This window comes from Thamnophis sirtalis, unplaced genomic scaffold (genome assembly GCF_051295495.1).
Source record: "Thamnophis sirtalis isolate CommonGarterSnake01/CBP01778 unplaced genomic scaffold, rThaSir2_p1.2 scaffold_13, whole genome shotgun sequence".
Lineage (NCBI taxonomy): Eukaryota > Metazoa > Chordata > Lepidosauria > Squamata > Natricidae > Thamnophis > Thamnophis sirtalis.
Genome location: NW_028261393.1, coordinates 19,581,309 through 19,594,163, shown reverse-complemented (window position 1 = coordinate 19,594,163; position 12,855 = coordinate 19,581,309). Strand labels below are relative to the sequence as shown.

Below are 12,855 nucleotides of genomic sequence, written 5' to 3'. Positions count from 1 at the left end.
GTGTGATGTTGCATGACACATCACTTAACAGTGGCAGTTCCAACAGTCCCATTGTCTTTAAGTGAGGCTTGCAGGTCGTTAAGCAAGGACCGCCTCACAACTTCCTGCCAGCTTCCAACAAGCAAATCAATGGGGAAGCCCGCGGGAAGTCGCAATTCCCAGGCGGCTTGCGAGCAGGGCAGTGGGCAGGCAAGTGGTTGCTATGGCATGGCGCAAATGCAGTAGGGCAGGGGATGGCTGCTGTCAGGGAGGGTGTGCAGACAGCTGCCACAGGCATGGTGTGCTGCGGACCAGAATGGGACTGTACTCCTCCTACACTTTGCCGCCCCTTGTTCGACCCCAGGGCTTCTCCCTCAGTCATTCACCTCTACCATTTCACTTTGGGGTTGGGGGAATACAAAGGATTTTCTAGCTCTTCCCCAACATTTCGGGGAGGGGGAGAATGCAAAGGATTTTTTTAGCTCCGACCAGAGGCAACTGGAAACTAGACACAGAACACTTCCTCCCTCCCTCTCTCTCTCTTTCTCCCTTCCCTTCCTCTGATTGGCTGGCGGCTAACTGTCTCCGGAGCCCAAAAGCCTGGGATGAGCAGTATTTATCCTAAAGGCTAGTGACAAAGGGCCTGGAACAAAAGAGGCTGGGTCCCATTGCCCAGGACGAACAGCTAGGGTCCTAACAGCAGAGGCGAAATGCTAGAGGTGAATCACTGGGGGAGAAACCCTGGGAGTGAACAAGGGGCGGTGAAGGGTTGGAGAACAGTCCTAAACCCCGCTGCAGACAGATGTGCAAGATACTCACGATCTCATCCTCCGTAGCCCAAGGTCGGTAGTTAATTTTCCCAAGGGATCACATGCAAAACTGAGACTGTTGAAGAGAGCTAAACATATAGGATTGTGGACTGGACAAGGACAGCCAAAGGGCTGGATGTGGCCCATGGACTGTAGAATGCCCAGGTCTGCTGTAGCCAGTTATTTCAGGAGCAAAAGTGGGGAGGGGATGGTGACAAGTTACAGGAGCCACTTGTGACTTTCCCTGCTAGCTTCCACATTGACTTTGCTTGCGGGGAGCTGGCAGATAAGGTTACAAACGGCAATCACATGACTGTGAGGATGCTGTAACTATGAGCCAGTTTCAAAGCACCTGGACCACAATCCAGCCGCAAGTTCGAGGACCAGTAGACAGCGCCATTCTTCCAGTGCTATCATGGCGTCAAATGTTCACTGAATGAGTGGTTGTTAACCAAGGACTGCCTCTATACAATCTTATGAAGTGGACATGAAAGAACACCAAAACAGAGAAGTAGAGTCCTGTTTCTTTCCACTGGGACCAACTTGATTGAAATAGGCTCTGGGAGAGGAATTTATTGTCCGTTGTCCTTTTGAACTGCATTGTTTTCTGGCATCCAACCAGCCATTCTTTCATTCATTCATGGAATCTATATGGTCACCCACCCAGCTCAAATAATTGCAGCCGTGGGCACTGGGAGGCCATTTAAACTCTATGAATGAGTGAATAACCGATGTGCCAATTGGCACCTCCTGAATTTGAGGGAGAGCTTTCTGCAGTGGGCACAGCCAGACTCAGAATGGCTGTTACACATTCAGCTCTTGGGAGTGGGCTTTTATTGTCAGAAGCTGGTTTGGAGGCATAAATGTATGTCCTATGCAGAGGTTTATGGAAGAAGAGTAGAAAAGAAATACGTTTGAATTAGGGATTCTTATTTTTTTTGTCTGTCTGTCATCCATCCATCCATCCATCCATCTATCCATCATCTATATCTATCTATCTATCTATCTATCTATCTATCTATCTATCTATCTATCTATCTATCTATCTATCTATCTCTATCTATCTATATCTCTATCTCTATCTCTATATCTATATCTATATCTATATCTATATCTATATCTATCTATCTATCTATCTATCTATCTATCTATCTATCTATCTATCTATCTATCTATCTATATATATATATATATATATATATATATAATCTATCTATCATCTATCTCTCTATCTCTCTCTCTCTATCTCTCTATCTATCTATCTATCTATCTATCTATCTAATCATTTGTCTGTCTGTCTATATCATCTGTCTATCATCTATATATCATCTATCACCTATCTATCTATATCATCTGTCTGTCTATCTATATCCATCTATCTATCACCTAACTATATCTTCTATTTATCATCTATCTATATCTATCTATCTATCTATCTATCTATCTATCTATCTATCTATCTTATCTATCTATCTATCTATCTATCTATCTAGATGATATCTAGTTATCTAGTTATCAAAACAGATGTTTGATGCTGTGCAGCAAAAATAAGTTTGCGGTCTTGTATGCAGTCAGCAATTTGCCCATACAGTTCCAACTGTCAGATTTCTTAATCTTATAATAAAAGAAACCATCAGGAAGTCATTAAAAAAGAAAGGGGACTAATTAGAAAGCTCGAGGGAAATGGGAATGTTTTACAGGAAAGCAGTTGTCCCCAATGACTTTAATTTGTATGAGACACTTTGCCTACCTTTTGTTTAAAAAGCTCAGGGCCAATACCACCCATCAGGAACACTCTGCAAATGTGCCAATCATCCTTCGTTTTACTACTGTTTACAACATTGGGCACTCTCGGGGTTGGGCCTTTTTATTTTTGAACAGAGGTGCCCTCCTATTGTACGGAAAGAAACATCTAAGATGGCTGCTCCCTGCCTTCTTGGTATTGATAATGCTTTTCAGGTATGGATGAAAATAATGTCTTATGCCTTTAAATCAATGTTAAAATATGTTTACTCCAACTCTCAGAATTCTCTACACAGCATGCTGGCTAGAGAGTTCAGGCAGCTGAAGTCTATGTTTCTTAAAAGACACAACACTTTGAGAAAAAAATGGTTTTCTTTGAATGTATGAAGACAAAAAAGCAAAATTTGGCTTAAAAACATCCATATTCTTAATCCAATGCTACTGACATTGTGTAAGTCCACAAGGACCTCCATAGAGAGTACATTAAAATGTGCTAAGGTTTAAGTGCTGTCTTATATTTAGGCACTCCTTGTAGATATCTTGTTGACTTAAAGAGAGGTGCCAGATTGCTCAGGAGATCATAAAAAGTGATCATTTAAAGTCTAATATTTCCCTGCCAGGAATAGCCCAATGTGCTGTCAGCAAAGGAAACCAACCACTTTGCTTTCTAATTTTAAATGAACAGATTTCTCACAACACTGGGTGGTTGCAGCACAGTGGTGGATTTCAAATTTTTTTAGAACCTCTTCTGTAGGTGTGGCCTGCTTTGTGGGAGTGGCTTGCCAACCATGTGACTGGGTGGAAGTGGCTTGCCGGCCATGTGACTGGGTGGGTGTGGCCAACTTGTAAAATGTGGTGAAACTCACTTAATAACATCCTTGCTTAGCAACCAAAATGTTGGCTCAGAAACTCTGGCATTTGAAGCACACAAGTCTTAAAGTTGTCAAGTTACAAGACCTTCCCACTCCTAACCCTTTAGAAAAAAACCCAGGGGTGTTCAAACTTGACAGCTTTAAGACTTGGGGACTTCAACTCCCAGAATTCCTCCTCCAGTCATGTTGGCTCAGGAACTCTGGCATTGAAGCACGAAAGTCTTAAAGCTGTCAAGTTACAAGACCCTCCCACTCCTAACCCTTTAGAAAAAAAACCCAGGGATGTTCAAACTTGACAGCTTTAAGACTTGTGGACTTCAACTCCCAGAATTCCTCCTCTCGCTCTCCATCTTGATGATGTGTGGACGGGTGGGGGGAGGGAGCTGGAACCGGTTGTAAATGGCACTGTAGATTTGTGGAATCTCTTCTATAGAAGAGCTTAGAACTGGCAGGAACCCACCCCTGGTGCAGCGATATGTGGGGAAGACCTTAGGAGACCAGGCAAAGGGATGGCCAAAGGTCAAATAAGAGACAGTCTAGAGCAGTGCCGAAAAGGGAGTGCGCACGTGCAGCACCGAGTGGCAAAAAGGGAGCACTTCACATGCACTCGTCTGAGCCACAACAAGGAAGAGACGCTTCCTTGGGGGCATTCGTGCACCAGAAAATGAACTTCCAGTTGCCGGCGTGCACATGGACACTGGCCAGCAAGTCTTCTGGTTACTGCCATGCTTGCACACGGGCCAATCAGTTGACCAGAAGAAGAACAGGCAATGCCACGCATGCCAGGCGACATGGCTCCGTGTGCCACTTTGGGCATACATGCCATAGGTTCTCCATCATAGGTCTAGAGATAGCGGATGGGATAAGAAATAGAGGTGGTACTCTGCCATTTTGGACCAGTTCATCCGAACCGGTAGTGGAAATTGCAGGTGGCCCCACCCACCCACCTGAGCTGTATGCCATCCCATTTAGGCACATTTTTTGGCCAAATCGCAAGGCTGAGCGCATGCATGGACGGGGGACGCGCTCACATTTGCAAACCGGTAGGGAAGATAAGTGAATACCACCTCTGGATAAGAGGCTTAACACATACACATACCCCATAGTTTCTCGGTTTGTACAAGAGATGCGGGAGAATTATCCTTTCAGACTTGGAAGACTAATGTTAGCCTCATGAAATTAACTAGATAGGAATCAAAACCAGTTGAGCTTATTCTACTCCATGGTAAAGCGACAGTGATAGAACCCTGCAAGACTGAGAATGCTATTCCCCCTCCTCTCCACCAAGAACTAGGGTTGCTAAAAATTTTGAATCGCACCCCTGGTTCGAGCGCTGGGTACAATAACAGTTCTTTATAATACAAAGCTTTCAAGGTGTCGTGGACCTGATGCCCCATGCAGGTCTCGACCCATCGAGCCAAATCTGATTCTCTTAACACGTAATCCACTCTCCAAGGTGTTCCGGAAACACCTCTTTGGTCTGACATTCCATTAAAGCATGAGAACAAGGTTGATGGATAGCACACTCTTTAGTGGGCTATATATCTCACAGCTGGGGCAGTTCACCAGAGGTGCCATGACTCATGCTTAGCCTTCATAAACATGGTTTCCCCCTGCTAAGAAAGACAGTTATCACCGCCAGATCTGAGAGAGGATTTTACCCAAGCCAGCCATACTGCTTATTGACACCAGCTGTTTTGGACACCTAACATGTTCCTGAATGCTGATGTGCTTCTAGCATTGCTGGAAAACCGTGAATCACTCTTCATAGGAGAGAAAAAAGCTGAATTACTGGGAACCGGGAAGCTGTTAGGACAGCCACTTTATCTTAAATATCACATTTGTTGCGGAGAGAATGGTCCCCTGATCGTTGGAGGCCTCCACAGAGAAAGATTTTAGTCTTTATATTTATTTTACTATTATTTTTCACCTTTAAAAAAATACATTGTTTTTTTTTTTTAGTTGCCTTGAGCGCTCACCGGACCAGAAAGATGGGATGTAAATCAAATAACTATAGCTGTGTTTTCTGTCACCCGGTCTTTTTCTAACTCAGTGACTACAGTGCAGGCTACAGATTATATGAAAGATGAAGGGTAATAAATTGGAACATTTTTAGCTCCTCCGGTTCAAAAAATTCCTTCCCCGCGAAGTTGTTTTGAGGGTAGGATGTATAATTTGCAATTGCAATTTAATGCATTCCGGGAACGGCATGCAATTTCTCCCTGTTTTCTACAAATTTTACATGCATCTTCGCTGCTTTCAGACTTTTTAGTCCAGATGATAATGTCGCCTAATGCCTCTGAAATGAAAAGTGCTTGTAAATGCATGAATAGTGTATTTGAGTATTTGAGTATTTATTAATACTTATAGGCCGCCCTTTTCCCTGAGGGGACTCAGGGCGGCTTACATAAAATGAGGGGGGGGGGGTATACAGACAATAGACACAAACAATACATAGAAGTAAAATAGTAAGCAACATTCATTCATCATTCGGGTGGGGACAGTTATCTTTGTCCCCAGGCCTGACGGGCTAGCCAGGTCTTAAGGGCTGTGCGGAAGGTCTGGACGGTGGTGAGGGTACGAATCTCCACGGGGAGATCGTTCCAAAGGGTCGGAACTACTACTGAAAAGGCTCTCCTCCGTGTAGTTGCCAGTCGGCACTGACTGGCAGATGGAACTCGGAGGAGGCCTAATCTATGTGATCTAATTGGTCGCAGGGAGGTAATTGGCAGGAGGCGGTCTCTCAAGTACGCAGACCCACTACCATGAAGGGCTTTATGAGTGACAAGTAGCACCTTGAAGCGCACCCGGAGATCAACAGGTAGCCAGCGCAGCTCGCGGAGGATAGGTGTTATGTGGGTGAACCGAGGTGCACCCACGATCACTCGCGCGGCTGCGTTCTGGACTAGCTGAAATCGCCGGATGCTCTTCAAGGGCAGCCCCATGTATGATTAATATGCTTGGTTTCCTTCCTCATATCACTCGTGCACAACCTCGGCAATTTTAAGTTGTGTGGATGTCAACTCCCAGAATTCCCCAGCCATCCATGCTGGCTGTGGAATTCTGGGAGTTGAAGTCCACACATCGTAGAAGTGGCTAAGGTCGAAATACACTGCCCTAGAGGAAGGGAAGCCTAATACCCTCTTTCAAGGGGTTCTCATTGCCAAACGAGCAGATTTTAGACAAGGCAACAGTTTGGCAGGGCTTGATCTGTAAGGCGCAACTTCTTAAGCATCACACCAGTACAAATCTGTTAACTCAGCTCATGTTAATCCCAATGAAATTCCTGCCAAGTTAGCGCCCCACATTATTTAAGTAGGGAAAGTGTTTGCTTCTTTCTGTGTCACCTTCCCCTTTCTCAACTTTGCCCTCAGTATTTCTTATAACCTGCATCTTCATTTGTGGTGTTTTGCTCCTCGGTCCCAATGATATGGGATGATGGGAATCCTTTCTTCAGTTTTGCAAGGCCTGTGAACCATTGCCCCAAGTGGGCTTTGCAATAATTTAAATGAGGTTTTAAAATCCCTGGAAACCATCTCTCTCTCTCTTACTCTCCTCTCCTCTACCCTACTCTATCCTCCCTTCTTCTCTCTCTCTGTTCTTTGTCTCTCCCTCTTTCTGTCTCCCTCCCTTCCTCTCTCTCCTCATCGTCCTCACGCTTTCCTTCTCTCTCTCTCCCTTTCTCTCCCTCTCCCTCTCTGTCTCTCCCACTCTCTCACTCTCTGTCTCTCCCTCTCCCCATCTCCCCCTCTCTCCTCTCTATTTCTCCCTCCCTCCCTTCCTCTCTCTCTCTCTTCCTGTCCCCCTCCCCCATCTCCCTCCCTCTCTCCCTCCCCCTCTCCTTCTCTGTCTTTCCCTTCCTCTCCCTCTCTCTGTCTCTCCCACTCTCACTCTGTCTCTCCCCATCTCTCTCCCTCTCCTCTCTCTCCCTCTCTCCCTCCCTTCCTCTCCCTCTCTCTCTTTCTCCCTCCCTCTCTCTCCCTGACTCCCTCCCTCTCTCCCCATCTCCCTCCCTTTATCCCTCCCCCTCTCCTTCTCTCTGTCTCTCCCTCCCTTCCTCTCCCTCTCTCTCTCCCTGTCTCCCTCCCTCCCTCTCTGTCTCCCACCCTCTTTCTGTCTCCCTCCTGCTCCCTCTTTCTGTCTACCTCCCTTTCTCTCTTCCTCTCTCTCCCTCCCTCTCTCTGTCTCTCCCTCCCTCTCCCTGTTTCTGTATCCCTCCCTTCCTCTCCCTCTCTCTCTCTCTCTCTCTCCCTGTCTCCTTCCCTCTCTCTGTCTCCCCCTCTCTCTGTCTCGTCCTCTCCCTCTCTCTCTTTCCCTCTCTCTGTCTCTCACTCCCTCTCTCTGTCTCCCTCCCTCTCCTCCCTCCCCCATTTCCCTCTCCCATACTCCCTCATCCAGTTCCTATTTGAATAGGGGGTATATCTCCTAAACAGGAGTCCCTTGAAGTCTTGTGCTTCTAATAACCAGCTTTTCATTTCAGGATGTCTTCATTTCTCTGATCTGAATCAGAGAAAACTGCCTGATTCACTTTTTTTTTCTTACCCACCAGTCTTTGCTGTTGAGATTGCTCAGAAGCCCATGGCTGGCTTTTATCAGGTGTTCACACATTGGCTTCCCATTTTTCTGCCGAGGAGTGCTGCAAGTTATCTGGAGGGTTTTGAAGCAATTAAGAGGTTTTACATTTCTAGTCTCCTGACAGTGTCACTTCCCCTGAATCATTTGGAGATGTAAAAATTCAATATTATAGACCTTAATATACTACGCAAAGGTTCTAGTGCATAAACAACCTGCAAGGCAGAGTCTCTTTCCTCCCTGCTTTGCATATAGAGAAGGGATCTTAGATCATGTGGCTCAGGATGATAGGCATTGCAGTCCTTTACAACTGGGTATGATGTTGGGTAAGTTTCATATAGACCTGGGGTTCCAACCTTGGCATCTCTAAGATGGGTGGACTTCAACTCCCAGAATTCCCCAGACAGCCATATATATGCTCTATATACATAATGGCGAAACTATGGCATGCGTGCCCAAAATGGCACCCGAAACCATGTCGCTCGGCACGCATGGCCTTGATTGTTTGTCTTCCGGGTTTCTGGTGCATATGCACACACGACGATCAGCTGTCCTTCATGCTCGCGGCAGTGCCGAAAACCGATCTGCGCATGCGCCCTGGCCAGCTGATTGTAGGGTGTGCACGTGCGCTAGAACCCATCCCTTCACATGCGAGAAAAGGCCGAAAACCGGTCTGCACATGCACGCCGTCCAGCTGATTGTCAGGCGCACATGTGCGCTAGAACCCGGAAGTCGGCTTTTCCAGAGCGCAGCCCCGACAACTGTGTGCACGCGACATTTCCACTCGACCTTTTCGGCACTAAGACCCATGGTGGCCCAGTGGTTAGAGTGTAGTACTGCAGGCGCCTTCTGCTGATCACTGGCTGCCAGCAGTTTGGCAGATCGAATCTCACCAGGCTCAAGGTTGACTCAGCCTTCCATCCTTCCGAGGTGGGTAAAATGAGGACCCAGATTTTTAGGGGCAATAGGCTGACTCTGTAAACCGCTTAGAGAAGGCTGTAAAAAGCACTGTGAAGCAGTATATAAGTACTATTGCTATCTTTCCTTCCTTCCTTCCTTCCTTCCTTCCTTCCTTCCTTCCCTCCCTCCCTCCCTCCTTCCTTCCTTCCTTCCTTCCTTGCCTGCCTGCCTGCAGTTAGAATGTAATGCTGCAGGCTACTTGCCTGCAATTTGCCAGATCAAATCTCACCAGGCTCAAGGTTGACTCAGCCTTCTGTCCTTCCGAGGTGGGTAAAATGAGGACCCAGATTTTTAGGGGCAAGAGGCTGACTCTGTAAACCGCTTAGAGAGTTCTATAAAAGCACTGTGAAGCAGTATATAAGTGCTATTGCTATCTATGCATTAAGAAAGCAGTCTCAGGATTACATCCCAGCAGCAATTTTTACAGCCGCTCTTAACGTCTGCATCCCTCAGTGGAAAGTCAACTGAAGTTCCATTCTAACTGTGTGGGTTTCTGTCCCTGCAGGAGGCCTCCGGGGAGCCACCGTGGTGGATGCTTTGGATACCCTGTACGTCATGGAGCTGCAGGAAGAATTCCAGGAAGCCAAAGATTGGGTGGAGAAGAGCTTTGACTTGAACGTGGTGAGTCAGCCTTTGAATAGGTTTCTCTATTCTCTGGCAGAAAACCCCCTGGTGTATTTTGAACACTGGTGTTTTGACTGGTCCTCCGCCCTGCACCCCACACCCCAAACTGACACACTGTAAAAACAAGCCGAGAATAGGACAGCGTACAGTTGAGCTGGGAGGTAATAAGGTAAAAGGATTAAAGGGGAAATGCCTTGATCGCCAGATCAGCTAATAATCCAATCAGTGCCTCTATCAGTGATGGAATTCAAAAATTATTACTACCGGTTCTGTGGGTGTGGCTTGGTGGGTGTGGCTTGGTGGACATGGCAGGGGAAAGATACTATAAAATCTCCATTCCCTCCCCACTCCAGGGGAAGGATACTGCAAAATCCCCATTTCCTCCCGATCAGCTGGGACTCGGAAGGCAGTGATTAGATGGGGGCGGGGCCAGCCAGAGGTGGTATTTACTGGTTCTCTGAACTACTCAAAATTTCTGTTATTGGTTCTCCAGAACTGGTCAGAACCTGCTGAATACCACCTCTGGCCTGTATCAATATTTTTCAACATTGGCAGCTTTAAGATGGGTGGATTTCGACTCCCAGAATTCCCCAGCCAGCCTGGCTGAGAAATTCTGGGAGTTGAAGTCCACCCATCTTAAAGCTGCCAACGTTGAAAAACTCTGATCTATATCTTTGTAGATCGCCTCCTTCCTCTTTCCATCTTCCCTGTCGGGAATACCTCCAATCAAAAAGATGGATCATTTGAGAACTAAGCAGCTACGGGTATTTGGAGTACAGGCCTTCCAACTGCCAACCGATGTTTTGTAGAGGTGCAGCATCTTCATCACTCCACCATCTTGGCTCTTGAGCTGAGAGAGTCTAGTAGGCCCAAGGTCACTTAGCAAGCTTCCTTGGGTGAGGCTTCCCTTGCTCGGTCTCCTTGTGGCCAAAATGTCTATGCTGTGCCTTTCACTGCTTTTTGGTGCAAAGGAGAACTGATGAAGTCCTTATAGATGACTTTCCAGGTCAGCAGTCACCCACCGGTGGTCTCTGGACCACTGGTGGCCCATGAGAAAATTATCTGCATTTTTCATATCGCACTAAATCAGGGGTCCTCAAACTACGGATACGTACAATGAACGTTTATGTTACTGCAAAGAGTCTCCCCCTTTGGGGTCTTTTTGTGCAGGTCGGAGGGGGGCAAAAATTCTGACTTGGGCTCTGCTTCGGCCTCCTGGTGTGGGTCTTTGTGTGAAGGCTGGAGGGAAGCATCGCTGTTGGCGAAGAGTTAGAAGACCTTGATCCAGTGGGACTGCATCATGGCCTGGAACTGGCTGACCATCTCAGCCCACTGAGCCTCCAGGCACCGGCACCTGGCCTTGCACTCCTGCAGGTCTTCCCTCTGCTTGGAAAGCCTATTCTCGTAGTCCTCAGTGAGGTGCTTCTGCTGAGCCTCCTTCTCGGTCAGATCCAACTTGAACTGAGCTGTTTTGCCAACTCTTTCTCATGGTGGCTGCTTAGCTCCAACAACTGCTTCCTATTGGGGCCCTAAAAAGCCCGGCGGGGAGGTGAGGAGTGCCTGGCAGGGGAGAGGCAAGTAGTCAACTGACCAAATAGCCACACCCACCCAGCCAGTCATTAGTCAGATCATATTAGTGGTCCGCGGGATTTATATTATGAATTTAGTGGTCGCTGAGGTCTGAAAAGTTGGTGACCTCCTGCTCTAGGTAAACATCCTATTTTTTTTTATTTGGGGGGGGGATTACACCAACAACTATAGCTGCATGGTTAGCAATGAAAGTTGGTGAGAATTGTACTTACAAACATCTGGAAGAAATGCAGATTGAAGCAGAGTAGAATTTTTAAAGATGTTTAGAAGTTCCACAAATGGGACACAACTAGACACAAGTTGTATTACTATCCCATTAGAGCTTAGGAATTTGTCTCTGTACTTGAAGGGACTGTGTTTTTTTATTTGTTTATTTATATTCTTCCCTTATTATTTTTACAAATAACTTAAGGCATTGAACATATTCAGCACACCTTCCTCTTCCTATTTTCCCCATACCAACAACCCTGTGAGGTGGGTTGGGCTGAGAGGGAGTGACTAGCCCAAGGTCATCCATATGGCTTTCATGGCTAAGGTGGGAGTTGAACTTGCGGTCTCTTGATTTCTAGCCTGGTGCCTTAGCTACTAGCCCAGACTGACTTGCATTGTGTTTATTGTTTTGTTCTCCATGAATTTGTTTGTTTCCAGGTTGGTTCTCCCACGGTTTTTATAATGCTCGAAATAGCCCATAAATTGTCAGATCCCTAAAAGTGATGCTGCCATTCAATTGGGAGGAGGGGGGCCTCGGAGTTAAATCACTAGCTGTACCTGTAAAAACTGAGTTTTATAACATTACAACTGGTTTCCTGTCACAGGAAAACTGAAGGTCCCAGCGCCTCTGAAGGGATGTTTATGATGGCCATGTGGGATATCTTACTTTAATGTCTAACTAGAAATAGCCATGGGAACATGTGTTTTATTCAACTCTCAGGGCAGAAGAGTTAAGGAAACATCTTCACACTTGTGTATTGGTCGGAATCTGCATTCGGACAAAGGGGAGGGGTCATTATCAGTTTAATCCCACTTGTATTGCCTAAAGGGTTTCAGATGCTGCTTTGCCTCTAATGGTTTTCATCCTGCTTGATTAAAGGTTCCTTTTGAAATAATCCATTTCAAGAGTCTTTACTTTCTTAAGTTAGGAGAGGAGCCATTACATAAATACTTGGTTCTCTGAATCCCATCCCATGCGCTAGTTCAGGGAGGTCAAACTCAAAGCCCGCGGGCTGAATCCGGCCCACAGGGTGCTTAGATCTGGCCCGCAGGACCACCCTAGAAACAGAGAAGGACCAGCCCACAGTGCATCTGCCAGTGAAAAACTGAGCTCGGGAGGGCTACATGCAGCCCACGCGAGCTCCATATTTGGATGCAAGAGCCTCCTGCAACCTCTGCCAGCAAAAACAGAGCTTGGGACGGTCGTATATGAATTGAATTGAATTTATTGCACTTATATGCCGCCCTTTTCCCCGGAGGGGACTCAGGGCGGCTCACAATCCAAGTCAGGGAAGGGGATACAGATAAGGGATAAAAAGACAAACAAAACAATACACAATTTAAAAGCACACAACAACCATACCATTCGAGGGGGGGGGGCAAAAGCTCTTTAGCCCCAGGCCTGTCGGAACAGCCAGGTTTTAAGGGCTTTGCGGAAGGCCTGGAGGGTGGTGAGGGTTCGAATCTCCACGGGGAGCTCGTTCCAGAGGGTCGGA

At 46.7% G+C, this 12,855-nt stretch overlaps 1 protein-coding gene across 2 annotated transcripts in view; it reads left to right on the top strand.

Annotated features, from left to right (window-relative positions):
* Positions 1 to 12,855, top strand: part of MAN1C1 (mannosidase alpha class 1C member 1) — a 192,914-nt gene that overhangs the window by 134,529 nt on the left and 45,530 nt on the right. For both annotated transcript variants that reach the window (XM_087727048.1, XM_087727047.1), the window contains exon 3: positions 9,441 to 9,556. In XM_087727048.1, the coding sequence (XP_087583174.1) occupies positions 9,441 to 9,556 (116 nt within the window). The remainder of the gene's footprint in view (positions 1 to 9,440; positions 9,557 to 12,855) is intronic.